General features: G+C 46.7%; 2 protein-coding genes across 3 annotated transcripts in view; one reads left to right on the top strand and one right to left on the bottom strand.

Moving 5' to 3' along the window:
- FAM227B (family with sequence similarity 227 member B) overlaps positions 1–25244 on the top strand; it is a 3353280-nt gene that overhangs the window by 1711645 nt on the left and 1616391 nt on the right. The gene's annotated exons all lie outside the window — the stretch shown is intronic.
- The window catches only part of FGF7 (fibroblast growth factor 7), a 244069-nt gene that overhangs the window by 21547 nt on the left and 197278 nt on the right, over positions 1–25244 (bottom strand). Inside the window, exon 3 of one of the 2 annotated variants that reach the window (XM_085644224.1) lies at positions 19987–20058. The exons of the other annotated variant lie outside the window; for it this stretch is intronic. Coding sequence (XP_085500350.1) covers positions 19987–20058 — 72 coding nt within the window. The remainder of the gene's footprint in view (positions 1–19986; positions 20059–25244) is intronic. 2 annotated transcript variants of the gene reach the window in all.

The following is a 25244-nucleotide window of genomic DNA, read 5'->3' as shown; positions in this document are numbered from 1 at the left end:
GCTCTCCAGCTGCTCCAGGGACAGCTGCGCTGCCCCCGGCAGCCTCACGCCGCGTCTCCAGGCTTCGGTGAGGGGCCCGGTCCCACCCAGACCCCCAGGTGAGTTAGGCAGCTCAGGGAGCCCAACCCGGCTGCTTCGGCTGGTCTTCGGGGAAACGGTCCCACACGAGCCCCTTGCACCTCTTCACCTTTTGTTGGAGAGCCACCTGGGCAGCCCACCCCTAGTGGCTACCGCTGGCTCCCCGCTTGGTCTGCAACCTCTGGTGCAGCCGCGGGAGCCGGAGTGTCCATTTCGGTCTGCCCGCTCCGGCGGGCAGAAACGGAGGCATCCTCCTTCCTGGCGGGTCTTTGGGGGAGTGCTGCCGCGGGGGAGTGCGCTGGCACTCCCCCCTTCTCCTTGCATACGTCGGGCCCGAATATGGGGTCTCGGGCCCTTGGGCCACTTCATGTGGAGCATGGCAGCGCTCCCCGGCTTGACTTCTACGCGTTGGGGCCCGAAGTTGGGGTCCCGGACCCCCGGACATTCTTCACGGGGAGCGTGATGGCGCTCCCCAGCTTGTCCTCGCCCATGAGGGGGGACGCGCGATGGCGCGCCCTCCTCCTCCTCACCTCCATCACCGTCACTGGGGCCCAGATTTGGGGGTCGCAGGCCCCCACCAGTGTCTTTGGGGGCCAGGGTGGGCTCCGGCACCATCCCTTGGAATAATTTCACTTCTTGTGGGGCAGCCCCCGGGACCTGACCATACCGGGGGCATATCTAGGATCGGCGGCAGAGCCGCACGTGCTTCATCATCGGTCCCCTGGGATGTCAAAGGTCGCCTACCTTCTGGGGGGCATAGCTCGGCCCCCAGGCGGCCTCCTCTTGCTCCGGGTGACCAGATCTACCTTTCTGGAGCACTTTCCTTCACCCTCCTGGTCTCAAGGAGGGGAAACTCAGCAGGGAGCTGCCTTCACTGGCTCCCTGTGCCAGCCTCTCACCTGGCTCTTCTACTGGACCTCTCTTCTCCTTGCGCAGAGGCCCAGGCTTCTGCTCACTGGTGCTGGACTCCCCTCCTGGCGCAATTCTGCATCCTGGGACGGTCAGGGGGTTCTTCCTTCCAACTACTCATGGAGCCAGGCTCCAGCACCAGTCTTCCTCAGCAGACCCCACCCCAGAGAGAGCTCCTCTTCCTGTGCAAACTATTTAAAGAATTTGGAGGGGGTTAGCAGGAAGTCTCTGTTTGCCCTATCAAACAGCGACACAGCACTTCTCTGCCCCTGCTCCCTCCTTCCTGCCAGGCCTCTGGGTTAGTTCAAAATGGCGTCGTCCAGGGGTCTCATGCCACATGGTCTCTGAAAGCCCCTTCCCCCTTTCTGCCTTCTCTCCAAAGCAACTTGGTGCCTGGCACCTGGTGACAGCTGCTTGTGGATTAACCTGTAGCTTCACCCATCTTCTCTTCTTGGAAAGGAGGCCTTCGCCCTTGGAATGCTTTTCGTGAAGGGCTAGGCCTCTGATGCGACAGCTTGGGGAGGAAGGTCATTAATCCAGCCTGGCAGGGTCAGCCCCAGCCAGGCTCTGATTAAGAGCTGACTCAGAGGAATATGACATTTCTAGATGACGTAAAAGCAGTACAGATATGACTTTGGACTCTAAAGAATACTTCTTCTCACCTAAGTTACAGTGGACTTTGGTACATGTATGGAATTTGTAGGCCCTAGGGAAGTGAAACTATCCTATGTGTTCCCCATCCTCATAGGGGAATAATGAAATGGTCTTTCAGTGAAAACAGTAAAGCACACCGACTTTCCCTTACATGTTTCCTCCCATTGTATAAAGCCTATTTCATTTCACCACGCAGCTCTGCATAATTCCTGCCACACCATTCAAGTTGTAGCTGCTCCTGGGCTGCACTTGCCAGGAATCTCCCCTGCGCAGCCCCTACACGTGTGTACACGTATGTACACACATGTCTGCATGTAACCAGCCCGGTGCCCCTTACTCTGGCTACTACGTCGCAGCCTAGTCGTGCCAGGGGGACACCGGTAAAATACACATGCAGTCCCTTTCATCATGTTTTCACTGTGGGTGAGTCCCAACTTATGAGGCTCTCCCACAGTAAAAGCTCAACAAATAAGTGTTCAAAAAGTGAGAAAAAATCCGGGTGGCTCAGATTGTCAGAACCACATTCTAATAGTAAATAAATAAAAAGAGATTTAACAATAAACCAAAAACAAAGCATATATCATCACTGTCAATCACCGGTAGACTGTTAATTGTATTTCTAATTATACGAGGGAAACCCACCTTTAAAAGGCATATCTAGACTAGCTGAAAATATAGTTCAACGCCAATTGTATATGCACCCAAAAAGCGTTTTTTGCACGAATTAGACTATAGGGTTGCACAGGTTTAAATTTAGCAACTATATTGGGGGCGATCAATGGCACTGGCAGTAGGTAACAGGCTAGTTCTAGATCAATAACCACAGAACGTGTTTTTGAGACAGCTCTTCCCATTACAAGCAAGCATCTCGCATCACGCTGCTTCTGAAATTCAGGGTGAAAGTTATTGTGAGTGAGTGCCATTGGAAAACCCCTATCACCTACGGGCAAGCCATGAAGTCATTCACAGTTTCACAGTATATTTTATTTATTGTTTCAGCCAACAGCCTTACCATGTTTTTTTTTTTAAAACGAACAGTATACGAACAACTCAGCAAAAACATGAGCACAGCAACATATCAATAAATTAATTGTAAAAGATAAAATACAAGTACAGTAAAATTCTAAAAATTTATCTTTTCATCAAAGGCGTACAACCTAAGAAAAAGAGCATGTTTAATTTCTTCAAATACAGTAAATTGCTAGTGCAGTGGAAAAGGTGCACATAACCATCAGAGGCAACATCCCAAATAAGAGAAGAACATATGCATTGCTATCAATCAAAAAAACCAACATAAGAACATTTGGGAATGATCTTCTTTTCAGATGGAAACAATCTGCAAGCCCACCTAGGGAGTAAAAGTGCAGTGCCTAACAATATTGCAAAATTGTGCAACTTGTGCATGAAATAACAGTGTGTTCCATTATGGGAAACAACCAGGTTCATTGAGCCTACCTACTTAAACATAATCCCAGATTTGGGGGCAACTCGCTCAGGTAGGGCAACATAACCCATAAATATGATGCTATGTAGGTGACCAAATTCATGTCAGCTGATTTAATACATAACACCATTGCTGGTTTAACACTTCTGACCCAATAGTATTTAAAAAGGGGGAAGAGCACCTCTGCCGGGCGGCTACATACGTTTTACAAAACAGCATAAAATGGTTAGATTGTCCAGACTACCAACGCTACAATCACAGCAATCGTATCTACCATCAAGTATCTGTATACGTATAAGGAAATCTCTGGTTGTGAGAATACCTAACCATAATCTTAAGTACAATGTTTGCATGTTCAGATATTATGGACACGAAAGGCCATAGGTGTTACTGAAATAATTGCTCATAAGAGATCCCGGCTTTAGCTCTCAGCGTTTTTTTATCTGTGTGTATTTATAATACCGTTCTTTAATCAAATCTGCAGTATCCTGTCTAATACTACCAGGACCTTCCCACAAAGACATCAACTGAAGCTACTTTAAAAAAAAGTTGTATATGTGATGACCATGTATGGCCTCGGCAGGAGCAGCTAGCTGTGACTTCCTCTAGGGTTTGTAAATAAACTGTGGCCTTAGAGTTCCTCACGTAAAGAATTGGCCTGACAGCAATAATTTCTGATATAGGAGATAAAATGAAGCTCCGCGTACAGAGCCGCTAGAGGGATACCTGGCCCAAACCCAGCAAATTTCACAGGAAAATATTCTCAACTACTTGGAGTGGGTGAACATTCCCAAACTCCCATAGTTTCGCACTGTACAGTGCATCCGCCACTGCCCTTTGCTTAAATATTTGTAAAATAACACTGATACTTCTGGCACCATCCTTATGTCTAAACTTTAAAACTGCTCCAGCCAATTGTCTCAAAACTAGAGTAGCCTTCTGTATTTGACTGCCCCATCGCAAATTCTCTGTAAATCAAACTGCTTAACAGTTTCCAGGGGTATACCTTCAACTGAATGCTTTCACTTAAAACAGGGGGAGGGCCTCAATACCATACACTTTGTTTTGCTACCATTAATGGTTAGCGACTTCTTGTCACAATACTGCACAAAGCGTGTTAGTAGCCTATGGGTGGCATTTTCTGTTTGTGCCATCAATACAGAGTAATCTGCTTATAATAATATTGGCACCTGCTTTCCAGCTACATTTGGAATATCTATGGGGTCTTCCATCAAATAATCAACTGCATCATGTAAAAAAGGCTAAATCGTAAGGGAGCCAACAAACACACTTGCCGGACGCCTTATTCGACCAGGAAGAGTAAAGTACACTCCGCGCCCAACCCATACTGTACATTGGCCGTGCTACTAGTATCTAGGACCTGTATGGCCATTACTAGCGAGGGGTCAACACCCAGGTCCACTAGGGATCTCCACAGCTTCTCTCTATAGACTAAATCTAAAGCTGCTTTCAAGTCCACAAATATTAGGTACAGCGATGGCTTCCTCACCACAGTAAACTTATAGGAAATCATATATAACCGGAGAGCCTGGTCTAGGCCTGTATCAAGCTCACACTTCAGTCCAAATGTTGTGAGCATCGACCCACCCTGGAGGTGGTTGAGCAGGACTTTCCCCAACGTTTTTGCTGCACCATCCAGAAGGGAGATTGGATGATATTTGGAATGGCTGGTTACAATAGCAATACTAGCAGAGTGCAATGAAGGGGGTACAGCATTTCCACCAACTCGAGTAAGAATGCTGGCCCACAAATATGGATCTACACAATATATATCAATAGGCCCAATTTTGGGGCCTGGGGCTTTATGTTTCTTTGCATCAGTCAGGGCTCTCACAACCTCTGGCACCAGCACGTCAATTACACAAGGCCCAGAGCAGATGTTCTCTCGGGCTGACAGGGGGATTGTAGGGTTAGCACTATATAAATTACTAAAGTGGCTAGTCCAAACAGATGGCCCAGTATGCATTTCTATAATGTGCACTGAGCCCCTCTCCACCCGTGACACCAATTCTCGGAATGTTTGGGATTTTTTTTCCTGTGCAGCCTCCATCAATTCCTCCCAGAGAGTCAGTTGGTACAGCAGTTTCTTGGTTCTCAGAAGTCATTTATAATCAGCCATACACTCTCTGAATAGTAATTTGCTTTGAGGGCTATGATGGTGTTGTACTAGGGCAGATGAGACAACTCACTTCATTCTACGGCATTCCTCATAATACCAAGTAACCAGTATGATCTTTATCCCATCATCCAACAAGGAGACTGGGGGCCCAATGGGCTTAGACGACAGGGTCTTCAGCTCCTCTGCCATCTTATTGTAGGCTGCTAGGGCTGCACCATTGTCATCGCAAGGAAAGTTCAAAATTACAGAATCATACTTAATCAATATACACTGGTAAAAATGACAGTTTTTCTACAGTTCGATACCACAGTCATATTTCTATGACTCCTTTCCACTGGGCTATTTTCAACAGCTCCCTGCCTTAGACATAATTCCAGGCACAGGATCATGATCACTCTCCACTCTCCTGACAGCTGTCATATTGCGCACAAATTCCCAGCCCTCTATATTAATTAAAATATAATCAATTATTGATGCACTTCTCCCATTTTTAAAAGTTACCTAGCAGTGCTATCTGAGGGACTCCGACCATTAAAAAAGCACATGTGATAGTATATCAGAAGCTCAGAGAATGCCCCTCCCTTTGGTGGATTTAAAATTGTTCAAGGTTGACTCAGCAATACCCATCTACGATCTTCCAATATGACTTCATTGCTGATACCTACACCTGATGGTTGGGTATTAAAATCTCCACAATCAATAACACATACTTTGCCCCTTTACCCTCCCAAAATAACTTGTGAATAGTTTCATCTTCCTTAATACTTTCAATGCAATTGACTAAATTCCTCCAGATCACCTGTACCTCTGGGAACCACCATGTAGAATATAAACATTCACTATATCAATCACCCAACTTTCTGGACCCATAAGCCAAATTCTCACATGTTGTACTTTAGAGGACAGTTTAGCTGCCCCAAGTTGCTCTGACCTATATTCCAGCTTACATGACACCAAGACAGTGAGCCCATCCGAGGGCCGACCCCTCCGAGAGTGGGTGGCCTGGTTACTGCAATCTAGCAAATACTTAATGCTAATACCCTCCAGGGCCCATGTTTCTTGGACGCAGCATATGTCATATTGCGCAACAAACTTCAACCAATCCTCATACTTTATCTTACTACCCAGGCCTGCTATATTCCATGATAATACGTACAAATTGTATTTATTAAACTTGTTAGTAATAATGGCTCTGGATTGCCCAGTAGGACGCAAAGTAGTATGACACACCTTTCTATACTCAATCAGCGTCACATCTAGGATGATTTCCAGGCTTAGTTGGCAGCGTTGCTGCTATCTATGTCCAGTCATCGTGGTCAACCTTGATTTCTTTGTTCCCAGAGTTGAAGAGCCTGTTTGACTTCGAATGGTTACAAGTAATATGCACATTCTCATAAGCTACATCATTTACATTGAATGGCTCACTCTTCAATGCCCTTGCAAATGATTTGTGATTAGGGGGGCACGCAGGGAATTTGTGGCTGATATTGCTCTGATGATGAGATGACTTCCCTGACTAAGCTTTGGCCGTGCAGTACATTCACACCATGCTACGGAAATTATCTATATGGTTGAGAACCATCTAGCAATACTGGGAAGTGCAAATTTGACCCTAGAAGAGTAGGTACTATTCCTACTTAAATCTGGCCCAAGTGACCAATTAATTAATTTCACTTCCCTCATGTCACTCGACAAAATAACTCTTAACTCTGGGATGGCATAGAAGAGGGCTACTATCTTGCTCTGTTTAGAAATATTTTTGAGATGATATTCGGAAAGAGGTCAATAACTTCCAGGCAGCATTCATTATTTTCTCTAATAGCTTTAATGTCTCTGGCTGAAGAGGAATTATTTTTCTTAAGTAACTTATCTTTTATAGATTCACATGCTTGAATCTTCCCTGTCGTCATGGTGGGAGTCCCACGGTAACAGTAAAACAGCAGTATAAAAACTTTAACATTCAAATGGCCATAGGAATTCAGTAGTTTACCTATTACCATTGTTTTAAAACATCCAAACTCCAGCCAATCAGAGCATAGATCATAGAGTCCCCTTGTCCTGCAGGGCCACCGTACCTCAGAGTTCTTACCGCACGTTGTGTGTTAGGGAGTCTCCCTGAACTCTGCTCAGTCACAATGTTTCTACTGTTGCCCTTTTGAACTTCCAGCAAGCTGTTCATCTCTTCACTTCATATTTTCTTCTGAGGTACAGTCCAGAAGTGTGAGTACCAATTTTTTCCTAATTATGTCAGAGCCTAAAAAAGGGTTGTTTAGCCCCTGTAAGACATGGGGAGAGTCCAAACTATATTCTAAAGACCCACATAAGGAGTGTTTTTACTGCCTGTATCCATACCAGAAGCCCAGAGAATGCAAGTACTTTCGAACTTTCTCCACGAAAACTCTAAAAAACCGTGAGGGTAGCCTTCTTCTTTGGCTGCAAAGGAAAAAAAACAGCAAAGTGCTCTGACTCTGAGGCTGAGGAGAAGCCTCATAGCTCCTCCTGAAAAAGAAAAGAAAAGAAGAAGGATCTTCATCTTCACTTCACCCTAAAAAATCCAGGTCTCAAAGTAACAAGAGGATTTAGGAGAAAAGAGCCAAGAAAGACCATCCCGATCCTCCACCTTCTCATTAGAGGCCTAGTTCACTCCACTATCAACACCTCATACTCCTTCCAAGGAATCATCAGCTGAGAAACTTCCGTCTACGACTTCCATCTCCACTGTAACTGGGAGCTCCGTCAACAGTTTTGTCAGTGACAACACTGCCGGTCAAGATGACGACGACCATCGATGATGGAAGAGGTGGGTTCACCATCATCGGCTGCAGTTAGACCGGTTCAGCAAGTTTGTTCACCATTGGAGACTCTTCAACCGCTGCAGTCGGTTGTGCCGTTGATGATCCCGTTGACGACCCTGTCAATGAGGGAAAAAGACAGTCTGCTTCTGAAACTGATGCATCCCGTTCTGCAGGATTTCTCAAAGATTTCTCCATTACCTCCTACTCATCCCTGGATTTCCAGGAATCTGAAGATGATGGTCCTTATGGTCCTGCACACAGTCCCTCACAACTGAGGGTTAACTATCCAATAACACCATGAATCCTTCGTTCACTCCACCTCCCCTCAGGATGTTCCTCCTGAACTGTAGATCACTTCCAAAACACACAACCGAACTTGCCCTACTTCTGGAACAAAAAATTGACACCCTCTTTTTAACCTAGATGTGGCTTCACGCTAAAGCTGACCCCGTCATCATCCAAACCCTCCCACGGTTATTCAATACTGAGGGCTGATCGCAAGATTGGTAGAGGTGGAGGCACAGCTGTGGTGTGCAAAGACATATATAACTGCCGCATCACCACAGACCCTTTACCGTAATGTGAAAGCCTGGCCTTCTACCTGGAGTTTTCTCCAAGGAATACCTTCTCGGGCCTATTAATTTACTGCCCCGCCCCGGGGGCCCAGGCAAATTTCTCACTGCCCTCCCCACTTCTGTTGCTAACTTGGCCTTTGCACCCTCCAATTTTACTGTACTCAGGGACCTTAATCTTCATTTAGACGACCCCAACGGCCAAGGAACTGATCTCAAACCTATCTGCACTTCAGCTCACGCAGAAAGTCCTTTTTCCTACGCATGTCAAAGGCCACCTACTCAACCCGGTTTTCAGTAACCTACATGAACTCACTGTAGGCACCCCACAGCCGCTTCCATGGTCATTGAGAATTTTGAGGACAGAATGAATTTAACAACAAGGTGAAAACCCCCCTGCCTGACCTCAAGATGGCCACCTCAGTTGGTCTCTCCACAATGCTCCACCACTCCTGGACAATAAAACTGGTCATTGACCTGATCTTATTCACATCCCTCACCTGACCTTTATCCTGACCCCTCCCCCCCCCCCCCGCAAGGACATGTACTCTTCAAATTTTCCTTTGACCGTGGAGACCCTGCCATTTTACCGATGTCCGGTGGAACTACCTGTTAGCTGAAGAGGAGATGGGCTGTGGATCCCCCCTCGGCAAACACCTACCCAGCTGGACTTTGGGCAGACGTTCCTTTGTCTCTCTGTCGTATCTCCCTCCTACCCCTTCACCCTACCCCCTTCCCCCTCTACCCTCCCTTCTTCTTGCCTTCTATCCCTTCAATGTTTTTCTGTTGAGACCTAGCTATTTGACTAATGCCCGGTGGAGCTACCTGATAGCTGAAGAGGAGATGGGTGGCGGATTCCCCCTCGGCTGTCACCTACCCAGCCGGACCTTGGGCAGACTTTCCCTTTGTCTCTCCGTCGTATCTATACGCTACCCCTTTTTCCCCTTACCCCCTTTCCCTTCTCACTCCACTTTCCTTTTCTTCTCTGCTCCTTAAATGTTTTTACTGGTATCATTGGTAACTTGTAACTGATGTAAGTTTGCAACTATGTGGAACCTTATGTAAAGCGCTCTGATACCTTCGGGTCTAGCCGGTTTGTTCAGCTATTGAGGAGATCGGCCTTAGTTCATCCCCTGACCGTCACCTACCCAGCCAGACTTTGGGCACAGTTTTTCTCCCCGCCTCCCTGTCTCGCCCACCCCCCCTCATCGTATTTCTATAACTCTGCTTTTTCCTTGTCTCCTATCTATCTATCTGTTCCCATTTAGCACTCTTTCTTTCTTTGTCTTACTTCCTTTGCTCCTATCCCCTCTCACCTGAATCTTTCCCCTTGCTACACCGCCTAGCCCTCTGTCCTTTTGTGCACTTTGACTAAGCACTCCTTCTCCCCTTGTTGGGAAAAGATCCAATATTTATACTCTGGAGTCTCAGCGAACCCGCTGAGAGAGTCCACAGCGCCTAGGGCGCCACTCACAGTTGAGGTATGGTATGGCACCCCTTGCCAAAGCACTCCCTATCCGCTTTTTGGGGAAGGATCCCGTATGTAGGCCTTGGAGTCTCAGAGACCCCTCTGAGAGAGTCCACTGCGTATAGGGAGCCTCTCGCAACAGAGATGGGGAAATGATACCACTTACCCTGGGATCACAGCTTACTGGACTTTGGATGCAGCTCTGACTCGTCTACCGGTTTGTGTCCCCGTCACTCTCTCCCTCCTCTTTTCATGCTGTGTCTCTCACCCTCCCCTCCTCTTTCCCTCCTCCATTCTCTGTCTACTTCCCCCGCTCTTACCCCCCTCTCCTGAATCTCTCCCCTTGCCTGCTTCTTCACTTACGTATATGTCCTTTTTGTTTGTCTCGACCTTACTTGTCGCTATGTTGCCAGGCTCTAATAACTGTGTAACCTTTGTAAAGATGTAACTGGCAATTATGGTCTGATACTCATGGAAAGCGCTCTGATACCTCTGGGTGTAGCCAGCGCTATATAAAACCTTTAAAATAAATAAATAAATGGCCAGATCACTTCCTGGTTCCCCTAACGTGGGCAGCCCAGCCTTCCCTTCCCGCCCCCAATACCTTCCCGGTTCTGGAGCGGAAGTGGCCCAAGCTCCCCACTGACCACTGGATATCAGTCCTCGAAGCCTCTAGACCAGTTAGTGATTCCAATCCCACCCTGGCCAACGATAAGTTCAACCATTGGATCACTAGCTCCCTTGACTCAGTCCTCCCAAAAAGACCCAGCCTCAAGAAATGCAGACTGAAAACGTCCCCCTGGTTCTCCCCCAAGCTAAGAGAATCAAAACAAGAATGTAGAAGGCTAGAGCGACGGTGGAGACTAAATTATTCTGAATCCAGAAAGCTAGATTACAGAAAGTCAATCAGACGCTATAAATCCGAAATTAATGCTGCCCAAGCTACCTTCTATGAGGAGAAAATCACCACAGCCGCAAACTCCCCCAAAGCAATTTTTCAAATTGCGAAAACTCTCACCAACTTCCCCCAGAAACAACAAACTTCAGAAAGGGCACTTATACGGTGCCACAACCTGGCGCAATTCTTTCAACAGAAAATTCAAAATATTTATCTGTTTTTCCCAGCCTCCCAGTGTGTACAACCAACTCGACATATCTCAGGTATGCCTGCTGAAACTCGAATCTCACTAAGGCAATTTCCTCTTCTGGATCCAGTCCTACTGGATTCAATCATGGGTAAAGTAACCTCAGGCTCACCCACTGACCCTGCCCCCCCCTCAGTCCCTTAAACTAGTCGCCAACATCGTCCGTCCTGCTATCCTCGATCTTTTAAATTCATCCATTCTCTCTGGCACGGTCCCCCTTGCCTGGAAATGTGCCCTGGTCAAAGTCCTCCTAAAAAAACAATCTTGACCAATCCAACCTAGCCAACTATCGCCCCATCTCCCTTCTTCCCTGGCTGAGCAAAGTGCTTTAAAAGCACATAAACTCAGTGCTGGTCGAGTACTTAGAATCAAACGATCTTCTTCACTATTCCCAAACCGGTTTCCACCCTCAGATGGGGACCGAAACTGCTCTCCTCGCTGTAACTGAGGAGGCCAGAAGGATACTGGACCATGGAGGCACTGTCGCAATTATCCTCCTTGACCTCAGTGCCGATTTTGACACTGTCAATCACAACACCTTGATCCTCCGTCTTAACAGCTTAGGAGTAACCAGCACTGCACTAACATGGCTCCAGTCCTTCCTCAGCGACCGCCTTTTTCAGGTGTTTGAAGGAGATGTCGTCTCCAACCGACTGCCTCTCAGTTGTAGGGTACCCCAGGGCTCCTTCTTAAGCCCCACACTATTTAACATCTACATGAGACCCCTGGCGGAGATTGTCCATCTATTTGGCATAAAGATCATCACCAATGCAGATGATACACAATTCGTGGTGGCACTGAGTCACTCCGAGGGGTCATCTAGCACCCTAGGCCTTTGTCTAAAGGAGGTCGCCAAATGGATGGAACTCTCCTGCCTCAAACTTAACAGGAATAAAATGAGCTCATGCTTTTTGGCAACTCTCCCTCCTTCAACCCTGCATTGCTTTGGCCTCTCTGTCTTGGCCCTGTACCAGACTCAAAAGACCAGATCAAGAGCCTCGGCATGTGGCTCGACCGCTCCCTTAGCTTTAACTATCAGGCTACTAAGCTCTCAGCAACCTGCTTTGGCTTACTGAGGATGCTCCGCACGATCCTCCCCCTTCTCCCATTCCAGGCGAGAAGGATCCTGATACAAGCCCTTATCCTTTCCCGCTTGGATTATGGAAATGCTCTTTATCTGGGAGCTCCTTTATCCACCATTTATAAGCTCCAGATCATCCAAAATTGTGCTGCCCGTCTGCTTCTCCAGATCCCCCGCAGGCATTCTGCTAAACCAGCACTAAGGAACCTTCACTGGCTCCCTATCAGGGCAAGCATCCTGTTCAAAGCCATGTGCCTGGCACACAAGGCCTTCTGGAAGTGTGGCCCAGCTATCTCCCATTCCCTGGTCACTCCCTACCATCTGGCCAGGAATCTCCGCTCCAGCCTCACCTTCTCTGCCGTTACGCACAGAATACGGAGAGCCAGATGGGGCGGGCGCTCCTTCTCTTTCAATGCTGCCAACTCCTGGAATTCCCTCTCTTTGCATCTGCGGAAGGAGCCCAACCTGGGTGCATTTCGAAAACTCTTGAAAACTCATCTTTTTAACATCCCCCTCTAACACTCGCTTCCACTTGATCCATCCGCAGTGCTGGGAGGCCTCAGGGTAGCCATGCGCTATACAAGTTCTACTTCATTCACTCATTCATTCATTCATTCAAGTGTCACGATTCGGAGGAAGAAGAGGCAATGGATAATCCGTCTACTTCTTTCTGATATAGGGCATCCCAGTTCTCAACGTTTGGACGCATTTCAGGAGCACTACCCTTATGATCAACAGGAAGAACAAGCTCAAAAACCCTCCATTAATATCCTCGTGTCATTGGTCACTGATCTTAGGTTAATACAGAATGATTATTACAGAAGATTTCCTGAAGCAAACTCTTCTCCACAGCCACCTCCTATTCAGGTGGCTGCCCATTCCTGTGTCACTGGCTGCGCCCCCATTGCCAAAAAGCAGACACCGTTCTGCCACCTGTGGAAATTCCTGCGCAAAGTCAGGATGATGATGACCAGCAACTGGAGGAAGGGGAATTGCAGTTGGACCCAGATGTTCATGATGAGCAGGACAACTACGTGGGTCCTACTCCACCTTTTCCTATTCCGTTTCTAGCCGACTCCCCGCCTGCAGATATCAGTGAGTTCTATCAGGGTCTTCTCCAATCCTGTTCAAGCCAAGAGAAAATCTTCTCTCCAGTAACCAGGGTCAAGTGGTTCATCCTCAAATCCACACACTACACTTGCCTGCTTGGTTCCTCATCATACTGAAAAAATGGTGCAAATGGTGTGCCGCGCACATCTGCAATCCTCTCTCAACTCCGCCGGAGGATGTTTTGTCCTATCTCTTGTCTCCTGCCATAGCTGGTCTGGCGCATGAGTCCATCAAAGTGCACTTGGCAGCAATCTACAGAAATAGACGACGTTCTGGTTGCTTGTCTTTGTGGTCTAACAGACTGATAAGAGAATTCATGAAAGGTCTTTTCAGGGCCTTTCCTCCAGTAAGGCCTCCTCCAGTGCTATGGCAATTGAATACTGTCCTGTCACCGCTTATGACGTCGCCCTTTGAACCAATTCACGAGCGCGATTTGAAGTACCTCTCCTGGAAGATGGCCTTCCTGTCGGCAATCACGTCGGCTAGACGCATTAGTGAAATTCAGGCCTTTACAACGACAAAGCCTTACGTGCAGTTTTTTCAGGATAGAGTAATTCTTCGTACCAACCATCGTTTATTCCTAACAGGCCTTCTGCATTTCATCTAAATGAGCCAGTGGTTTTGCTCTCCTTTTCAACTCCATCTTCGCCAGCGGAGATAGCGCTCCATTCTCTGGACATTAAATGATGTTTAAACTTCTACTTGCAAAGGACTCAGCCTTTCTGAAAATCTACTCAGTTACTCATTGCCCTCTCTGCCCCTAGGCAGGATCAGGCTTTGACGCGGGTGTCTTTTGCTCGCTGGGTCTCATCGACCTTTCTATCCTGTCATGAGAGAGCTGGCCACCCTCTGGTTTCCAAGGTCTCAGCTCATTCAACACACAAGGTGGCAGCTTCCTCTGCCCTATTTGCTGGAGGGTCCTTGCCTGATATCTGCAGGGTCGGTGACATGGACAAACGTCCATACCTTCACGAAGCATTACTGCCTGGATGCCTGGCAGAAGGCGGATGTAGTAGTTGGTTAAGCTGCTCTGCAACGTCTGTTCGCATAAGGTATGGTCTTCTTTGTGTCTTTTTTTCTTCTGCATATGCTATTGTTGTTATAATAGTCATAAATATGTTTTGAATATTGTCTTATTTAGGTATATGTATATGTATTTTTATATATTTTTATATGTATGTATATATATATATAGATGTGAGATCATGAAATATGCTCTTTATGATTGGTATTCGTATTTGGTTTCTGGGATAACTCAAAAACTCCTTTTGGATTTAGATTTCATCTCTTTTTTAGATCGGGAAGGCTGTTTTTTTGCTTGTAACATAATGATTGGACCTTGTTCATCGTCATTCTGTGTAGATTTGTCTACTTCCAGAGCTGTAATGGTAATTGTATTGTTTGGTTCTCCAGAGGGACAGGCAGACTTTAGTTCTTGAACAGTCACACTCTCCATTGTTTTTGTACTGACCAGGCTCTCTCTTTGGGCCTGAACTATCTCACACCCCTTCGTATTGGAAAAAAAACAGTTTAACGAATAGACACGGAAAGCAGGATCAGTTCTTTTCTTTCTTGTAGGTTTATCTTTTTTATCACCCCTCTTCGTCAGTTTCACAGTGGAACTCGAATTTACATCATTGAATATTTGTGGGCAGGGACTCTCTGGGGTACATAACGCTTGGTCGGAGCTTCCCGCTGCCGTTCCTCCTGGCACAGCCTTGCTGTCCACCACAACAGGAGTGGAGGTGAGTTCAGTCCTTTGGTGCCTGAGGGCATTATCAGAACTGTCAGAAATAGTGCTAATTTTTTGGTTCCTCTTCTGCGTTGAATATCAGGGTAGCACACTGCTTGGTTGTATCTTTGCACGCTGGGCCACATGTAGCCGTAGTTTCCAATTGAATCACAGAGATTACTTTTTGGTCTATCAGGATTTTTATCACACTTAGGTAATCTGTCTGTGGTGCTTTGTCATTGATACTAGCCGTTTTTTGGGTGCTCAGAAATCTTGTCACACTTGATGGATCCGTCTGTGAGGCTTCATCGTATTTCATACTCACAGGCATGAGGGCAGAAGGATCAGAGTTAATAATGATTCTATTTGATCAGATTCCCCTAGAGTCTTCTCTTAGAGCAAAATAATTGAAGATAAAACCCTATTAAGGGCATGAATTGCTTCACAAATTATAAAGCCTTGTGCTGCCTCCAAGTTGATCAGGGTGCTTCCAGAAGACTGGATACACTGGCATATTGCGTCGTCTAGTTGGGAGTCCCCTGTGGAGGCCCTGCTGTTCTCTTCTGGGGGGGGCTACCGTTTCCGCCTCCACCTGCGCTTCAGCCTGTGCCTCTTCACTATTGTCTAAAATGATTATTGGATCATCAGAATTTCCAGGCCCCCCAGTGTGCACCTTCTCTCGCACTGTGACATTTGTAGGCACGTAAGGCAGAGTATTGTCCAGAAACACCAAAGAGCTAGTACTCAAGGACTCGTTACCCGGGCATTTTGCTCCCAACTGGTCCATTGGAGATGCAGAGGTTTCAGTTGCTAACTCTTGTGTAAGGCATGTCAATATCCCAGTTGATGAGTGGTTGATAGCTCTACCTAGTTTTTCCACTACTACCACGGAGTTGCTCATCGGCGGCCGAGGCCCTAGGCCTTGCTCTCCTTTGAGAGTAGGTTCCTCCAGAATTATTGATGTGCCCCACAGATTGTCCTTTACACTATCCTGGCTCACCACTGCTCTGATGGAAGGCGTATTCTCAATTTCTTTATTGATCTTTTGATAGAAACTTGTGATCAGCTTTAAGGTGGGTCTGCCCCTGGGTCTATCCAAAATAGGGGAGGTATGTTGTAATTGTGATTGGAGTTGTCATTGTGCCGCAACAGACTCTGTTTGCTGGATCACAGCTGCGGGATCCGATGTACTGGTGTTCTCCTTTCGTATGCTTTACTTCCCCTTTAGGTATGTTGCAAGCAACTTATTAAAAATTTAGCGCGTCTGTTTGCCAAAGTCATGGTGCTAAGACTCAACAGGCACAGAATTCTTGTTAAAAAGAAATGTTAAAAGTGTCCGCTGCCAGATGCAGGTACTCCCCAAGTACTCGCACCGACATTTCAAAGATCCTCAAACTGGGGCGATCCTTCTGGTGAGGCAAATCCTTCCACTTTTCTTCTAGGTCTTTGAGCTCTAGGATTCTTCAGGAGGGTACTAAGGAGACCGTTTGGAGCTAAAGATCCAACATAGGTATTCAAGTATGACAGACAGTCAGCGGGGAGAAGCAGGGCAGCAAGCCACACTGCAACCTCACTGCTTCCTCCCTTCTAGCGGCAGCAGCTCTAACAGAAGCCACGCTAGGAAGCTTGTAACTGAATTGGCCGCCTACCATCTTTCTCAAAGAATCCAATACTTCACACGAGCCGTGTACCCTTCAGAACCCTCAATAAGACCTTATTTAAATACCTCTGGGCTTGTAGGCACTCAGTGAATCCTTCACTCACAGCCGCTCTCAGCACCAGCCCAAACCCTCCAAACGTACACTCACCACCTGCTGCTCTTAGCTATCTTCATGAGTCTTTCTTTGGGGGAGGGAGCTGGGTCTAGGGTTTGGGTCTGGGGTCATGGCCTCTCCAACACACAGTGAACCTGCTGCAGCCTAGTTGTTTCATTGTCTCAAATATCTCAGCTTCAAGGCAGGGTAGCAGGGTAGGCAGAAGAGGGGGGTAAGTGAAAAGCTCGGCACAACAAATACTGTGCATGCTATTAAACGCAGAGGGGGGAGCAAATGGTGGCTAGCAACAGCCACAGACCGCTGATTCAACCGGGGGGGAGCAGGCTGATCTTCACACCTCCATGATGACTTTGCACATCTGTGCCAGCAACATCTGCATATCCTCGCGCCTGCGACGTCCCACTCTCCCCTTCCTACCAAGGATACGGAAACTCAAGTGAGGGGGTCAGGGGTATATTGCCAGTGATATATGGTTGTGGTTGACCCTCAGGTGCCAGGCTATATCTTCTGGGGATCAGTGAGGGAAGCTTACTGCGCCTGCTTGCTTTGCTTTGGTCCCAACTTTTCCACAGGTGCCAAGTCAGGAAGAATAAAGGGTCCAAAGTCCTCTTCCTGTCATTTCAAATCTCCTAATTAGTAGGCAGGTGTTCACTTCACCGGAGTTTAGACCCTTAATACCCCAATTTATAAATGTTCAGGATAAGGTAGGAGTGTTTTCCCATTAAATAATGAATCAAAGTCGTATCCGTTTGTAAGTAACTTCCATTCTTTATTAGAAGGTAGACGATTTTGTATGCAATGTAGTTTGAGGAACACCCAACACGCTGACATGCCTAGGGCTTTCTCAAGCTTTTAAAACAACCAAGTTAGTCTCGTCACGTTCTCAGTCAATATTTAGTTACATTTCTGTATGTCCAGGTTAAATCCCTCTTCCAAGTGTTTTCAGCTCAGTAGCGCTACTGAAAGGCTGGAGATTGTAGGATGAGGGTCTTCAGGAAGGGAGAAGGTGTAGGCACACAGTATTTTGTTTTCCTCTGTACGACGTGGTGCGGCACAATGTGGGATCAAAGGTGCCTTTCTCAGGCGCCCGAGCCTCTCCACGAATCTCACTGGAGTGCCGTGCTGCTCAGACTCCACTCAGCCCTGCTCTTCACCTCCACATCCTGCAATACTTGGCTCTGGACTCGATTGAAATTCCCTTGCTCAGACCCGACAAAACTGCTCAGAAACTGGAATCATTCATTCTATGTGGTCAGATATGGAAATAACCTCATATCAGCACCTACCATTGATTTGGGATATGTTAATTGTGGTTGGGCATGAAAAGCAATTCCAGCAATAAGATAGTTAGTGTACAGAAGGCTAAACTCATCATGGAAAGAGACATATTTAGATGCAATTGAACCCTTCAACATAACATAAAATTGCAACAGCATCTGTAACAAACATTTTGCAATCCCAAGAAGAAGCCTGCTGGTAAGTGCCATGATGATTGACTAACTGACAGTATAAGACTCTCTTGTCGGCCATGCTTAGCCATAGACAGAGTAAATGTATCTTTCTTTGGTGTTAAATTACTGTCAAGAAGCTGACTGTTGTATTCTATGTTGTGTATTGATTATTTGAATATAATTATATGGCTGAATAATTCAATTTATATTAAAAAAATGGTACACCCAGTCCAAGATTTGCGCTCCCCTCAGTGTTGACTGCAGTATCACACTACCGTCAACACTGAGGGGAGCGCAAATCATGGACTGCTCAACACTGAGGGGAGTGCAAATCATGATGCAAAGGAGCAAACTTTTCTGTGATATGATGTAGTGTCCGTAACCTTTTCCCTGCCCAAACTGATTTTCATGACCTCCTCTATTATTTATCATACGTTCCTAATGTTCCTTGTAGGAAAAAATTATATTCTGAGCCATTGATTACACTTCATCCGGCCTGAGCCGGAGAGTATGGCTGGAGCCGGAGAGTATGGCACGGGTGCGGAGAGTGCCGCCCAGGTGCAGAGATTCTGACCCGATTCCGGACGTAAAGATATGTCTCGTAAATGACCTCTGTGAATACCAAAAGTTGTAAAGTTAGAGTTATGTTTCAGATTGCCTTTGTGAATCGGCATTTGCTGTCTGTAGGTCATACCTATTGCTATAAATAACTGTCCGTCATCAGTAGGTAGTTATGGGTCGGACCTAGCTTCCATAGGAAAAGTGATTTATGTTTTGCCAATCACTATGGTGCTGTTTGAAAAATCTTCACAAAATTTCCAAAACTATTATTAGGGTTCAGTTAAGCTGCAGTACTGAAAGTTTCAGGATGATCCATCAAACAGGGGCCGAAAAAAAGGAGGGGGGGTCCCAAAATGTGTTTTACCCATGTTAATTCCAATTGGGATTTTGAACACGACAACAGTCCAAACTACAGGACAGAATTACACCAAATTTGGCAGAAAACTAGCTCTAGGTCCAGACAGTGTGATTTGTAGGTCTTGCCTACGCAGGGCGCATGCGCTGCATGGGAAAAAAACCTTTTGTAATCGTCACAGCTTTGCCGCCAAAAACGTGCACGCGTTGCCTTGCTTTGAATGGCAACGCGTGCACGTTTGGCGATTCCCTTGCGGGAGCGAGCTTTGAAACCATTTGGTTCCTGCTCGCTTTCGCAAGGGAAACCGGCGCAAGCCCCCTCCTCTCTCCCCTCCCCTGCTGCCCCCTTTCATCGCGAGGCGCGCGCTTGTATTAGTTTGGTACATCTCGAAATGCTTAATAGCATTGCTTTACACACACTTGATCTTAATATATCTATTACTGATACGTATTTACGCAAGTAGAATTCAAAGTCATTGTGGCAATAAATTCCGTAGTGTTAACTTAATATTATGCGCACATACTTTGTATTGATTTTCTGGATATTCTGTTCCACATAAAAATATTTTTTTTTAACTACCCTTTGAGAAGAGACCTGAAAAACTCCAGTCCCACTGCGACTTCATAATAACTGAAATATGGAGCTATTCAAATCTCTGTAACCAGGCATTTATTCATGCGTGACTGACTGACCCTGTTCCAACCTCGCGCACGCACCTTCAGACTGAGGTAGCTGTCCACGCAGTGGTGTGATCCTCGAGACTGTCCGCGTGAGCAGATATGGGTGGGCTGTAAAGAAGCGACAAAACAACTCAATACAGGATGCAGAAATGATCTTCATACACACTACTTTTGTTTCCTGCTTTTTTTCCTGCAGATCACAACCGAAGTGAAGTAACTTCTGGAAGACAGGGACCAGCGATGAAAGCGCAGCACTCCCTTATTTCTGAAACCCCTGCTACTGTGGGAGCCGAGAACCGCAAACTAAACTTTGCACAGTAATTAAAACCTAAAACCAGGACCAACCTACGACATTACAAGATGTCTAACATTCTTGTAGAACAGAGTGCTCTTTCTCAGCCACGCTTCAGCGCTAGGCCCCTCTGTGGAAATTGTAAAATGGAGGCGTTGAGTCCACACTATCGTGTTCAATATTTCAGGCATTGCTGGCTGAAGGCTCAGCACACTCCTGCATTCAGCCTCTTCAGTAGAGTCTAGCAACGCTTTATGTTGTTTAATATGAAATATATTTGCTCCAGGTAAACATCTCTACGGCGTACAGATGGGTCTGCTGAAGGACTCTGCCGTTTTTCATCGAGCTGGCTCATTTATTGGTTGTCAACTGCGTGGCAGATGCTGACTGTTTTCTAGACCGCATTGCTAGAAGGTAATGCTGTCCATGGGATGGTGCGATGTGGTTAAGCTAATATTATCCGACTGTGCCCCAGATGTACGTTGGGGCGCAGTTTAAAAAGAACAATCACTCTAGTCATGGCCGGTTCAAAGACAGACATTCATCAAAATGGATAGATATACCTCTAAAGGACTGACCCGGAGCCACCAGGTTTCTCGGACATCATTGTGCAGTATGCTGTGCAATTCTCCCTGCTTTGCTTGTTGCTTAGGAATCTCAGGGAAAATATTAGAATTTAGCCCCCTCAATGAGGATGAAAGAGCGATGCCCCTGGAGTTCTACAAAGATGCCCAGTCTTTCCACTGTCTCTATCAGCAGGAACATAAATCATCGGAAGGTGCCTCACTGCAGAGGAAACGAAGATCATCCGCAAGAACAAAAAGCATTGGCATAGCCAATAGGTCTCGCCTTTGGGACCTTATAATTATTTAATTATGTAGCACAATATCATTGGTGCAACATCAACTGTTGCATGGCTAAACACTTATAAAGTACAAAAGGCGAGACCTATTGGCTATGCCAATGCTTGTTCTGATTTGGTGTAAATCTGTTCAGTAGTTTTAGAGATATTAAATGAAAGCCAAATCTAGGGGCATGGCACCAGTGCCGAAATCAGATTGACTGCCAACACTTCAACCAGGAATTGTTGGCTGCCATTTTGGGACTCTGATTGACCCAGTCCCAAAAAAACATTAAAATTAAGAAAAGGAGGCAGGGTAGGAATACCTTGACCCCCCTAGGTCTAGTAGTGCCATCCCTCAGGGACCCCACCGGGGGTTAAAAATATAATTTTTTTCAATTTTGCTGCAAAATCAAGGGTGGATCCACAAATTTGCAGCAAAATTGGGAAAGAAACAAGTGCAGTCTCCTGTGCTTGTTTACACCATAGTCCCTGGGTGGGCCTGATCCTGGAGGCAAGTGGGCATAAAACAAGAAAAGGAGGAGTGTAGGGGCCCCTCCTAGGGTCTTTTTTAGCTTTGGGGTCCACCACCTCCCGGGGGGCTTTATTTATTATATTGGAGGGGGGCCTCATGGACCCCCCTCCATTAGTCTTATTGAGCCCCGGGGACCACAACCTACCTGGGGCTAAAACGTAACTTTTAAAGGGTGGCCACGCAGACTACCTGGGCACCACCGCCTCCCCGGGAGAAAAGACATATTTAAAACTAGGAGGGGGCCATATACGGCCCTTGGGACCCTACATCCCAGGGGCAAGCCTGTGAAAAGTAAAGCAGGGGGGCCACGTGGCCCCCCTCCTGGAGTCAATATGGCCCTGGGGACTGCCACTCCCCAGGCCAGCTCCTGTTATCTCCAAAGGGGGCCCAGAAGGTAGAGGTCTGGCCCGAGGGATGGGGTCCCTAAGGCTGAAATCAGTCTGGGGATGGGGGCAGTGCGGCCCCTCTTTCCACTTTTGAACAGGTCCCGGGGATGGGGTCCCCGGGGCCCAAATCATCCCAGGGAGGTGAGGCCACGTGGCCTCCATCCCCATAGCTATCAAGTTTTCAGAAAACATATAGGTGGCATTTCCAATGTTTCATTGTGCCTATGAGTGACATTCTGTTGCCAAATGCCTGACACTGTGAGTGACAAGACACAAGGAAGCAATAAAGTTCATATACAGGGGTAAAATTAAAAAATTGCCCTCAGTTTGCACCTTGAGAAGTTCTAGGAAAGGCACTGAATTGTAAGGTCACTAATTGCACTTCCCATGTTTATATTATGAGGGAATGATATCCATGGAAGCTTAAGCAGTGTCCACTTTTAAATGGGGCTCCCATTACAGCCTTCATAAGTTTAGCCTTAAAAATGGGTGCTAGAAATTGTGATGTGTGCATCTCATTATTGCTAGAGCTGGCGCAACTGCCATCTGAGCCTTGTCATCCTCAGCCTGACGGTTGTGATGGGTAAACTCCTGCCATTAATTAAATGTTCTCTTGGTCGTGCTTTCCTCATGACTCTCATCACTTGCCCAGAAGGGGGAAGAAGTCAAGGAGGGAAAAAGAGTGGGGGGCAATTGGGCCCGAAAACTGATGAGGCAGCTGAGTGAAGGTCAGTAAATATGCTGGACATTCTGCAGTGCCTGATGCTAATTGTAATAAAAAAACGACTGTGTTTGTACAGTTATGGGGCGCTGTCTCTGAGGTTGGCAGGCCGCATATGTGGATCGCTCTTGGTGCTGACACTGTTTATCCTGTGCTTCATATCATGGATGGTTGGCTTCCAGGTGCTCAGATTAAGCCACCAGCTCAGATACTACATCTACTAGCTGCAGTAGGAAGAGCTTATGCTGGCTACCCCGCTGCCACTGGCATAGTGCCTCAACTTCCCTGGGCAGCCCATGATTGAAACATCATGTGCCCCTCTTTGCTGAGCCCGCGGCACTTTAGTAGCATCTAGAAACTGTATGTGATGCCACCCTATCCATGGAGTGCGTGGCATAGTTCAGTTAAAATACAGTTAATTGAACCTGCGCAGTGATATGAAATAGGTCAATAGGCAGACCCCCAAATGGTGGGTTGGGCCCGGAAAACAATGTTATTATTTTGTGTGGCACAAGTCAGGGCTGGAGCCAGAGATAGCCCAGATAAAAAGTTTAGATTAAGTAAACAACTTGCTGTGCACGTTCCTCGATCACCACGACAACCAAATCTCTCTTAAACCTGTCCCAGACATGCAACCATTTCGTGTGTCTTAAATATAAATCGAAGAAAAATTTGGGTTGTGATTTCAGTATCTAACTGGAAGGGCGGCCTAATGCAGTTATGCACATGCTGCAGAGATTAGACAAGTGAACTGGAGTGCAGAGAGAAAGTGTGTGCCACACCTTACTAGACGCCAGTCCCGAAGTCACTGGGGAGTCTTCCACGTTCTTTGGCAGTTGTGGTGAGGTTGGGTCACCAAGCTGCTGCAGTTGCAGTTCAGGTAGGCTAAGACTGTTGCACCACACATGGTCAAGTCCACAGCTCAGCAGTGTCTGACAGTGACTTGGTTGGCTGACAATGCTTTTACATAGACATGTTTCCTTGGCTCGCCCAGCCACCCGGCGAGGAAAGTGAAACATGAGGAAAGTGAAATACCTCTCCCCCTGTCCTGAGCCACATATGTATTGAATGTGTTGACTCTAGTCTAGACAACTACTGGGGGGCAGGGGCTGGGGGCTAGGAGAGTAGAGAGTGGGGAGAACAATGTGATTGTAGTTCCAAACGTGCTCCTCAGAGTGTGAGGCAGTCATACCACAGACTTCTGTTTCCCACTTGGAAACACAAATACCGCAACATGCAAGCCTCAAGAAGAGTCTCCGTCACTATAGCAACGAGTGAGCCCAGGCCTGCGACATGCTATGTGGCTAAAAACTGTCTTAGGCAGGCAGAGCAATCTGCAAAGTGCATACAGGTTGCTTTTATTAATGGTCTCTTGAGCCCTGCAGTGCAGAGGAGCTTTTAAATGCATAACTAAAGTATTTTAGTTCTGTAAGACGTACACCAGCACTAAAATGTGCTAGTCTAACCTCTGATGTGTGGCACTTGGCATGCTTGCCTCCCCCATTAACGTTTTGCTACAAAACCGGCCCCTGGGAACAAAACCGCCCCCCCCAGGGGTCCAAAACAGGCCCACAGGGGAAAAGCCCATTGCCCGCTACAGCCAGTACGGCCCTGGTTACAGGTATGTTATAGTTACGATATTAGGACATAGAATCTATAAACCTTGGAAATTCACTGGGGCATTAGAGTTAGAATGATTTTTACTCATACAAAACCATAGAAATTTACCTGAGCTAACTATAATTTACACCCCTGCAATGCACTGCTTATGAACTCACATGTTACATCACTGATGACATGGTCAGTGACATCACTGATGACATCACTGATGACATCTCAAATTACATCACTCATGACATCTCAAATTACATCACTCATGATATCACTGGTTACATCATCCATTAAGAGCAAAAAATGCATCTCCCCACGTGTGGGAGCAATTCTATCTCCTGTTTTCCTGCCCACTTGATAGTGGCCTAGCGTGGGGGGCCATGTGGCCTCCTTCCACCTCAATGTTATTTGGCCTGCCCCGGAGTGATGGCGGACCCCAAGTCCAAGATTGGCTATTGGGAGGGGGACTGCGTCTGTCCAGCTCCCCAACATAAACAGTAGTTTTTACTCCCTGGATCTGGCCCACCTGGGGACATATGGTTAAACAAGCGTGGTAGACCACACTTTGTTTTCCAATTTTGCCACAAATTTGTGTATCTACCAAGATTTCACAGCAAATTGCAACAACATGTTATTTACCCCCGGCAGGATTCCTGTGAGACCCCACTACCAGGCCTGTAGGGTCAGGGTTTATACATGTCACAATCATCTTATTTCTTCTCTCTATAGGAAACCAACAGAAATAAACATGTTGTTGCAATATAAGAGCTTCCATCCTAGGGCCTTGACAGATGGACTCCCCTAGGGGCAGTTTCTCAGATTGCGTAGAGACTGTACCCTCAAGGAAGATTTTTTCAAAGAAAGGAGGCATACACAGAAGAAACTCTGTGAGAGAGGTTACCTCAAAT

This window comes from Triturus cristatus, chromosome 3_1 (genome assembly GCF_964204655.1).
Source record: "Triturus cristatus chromosome 3_1, aTriCri1.1, whole genome shotgun sequence".
Classification (NCBI taxonomy): Eukaryota; Metazoa; Chordata; class Amphibia; order Caudata; family Salamandridae; genus Triturus; species Triturus cristatus.
This window is presented reverse-complemented; position numbering and strand designations above follow the sequence as displayed.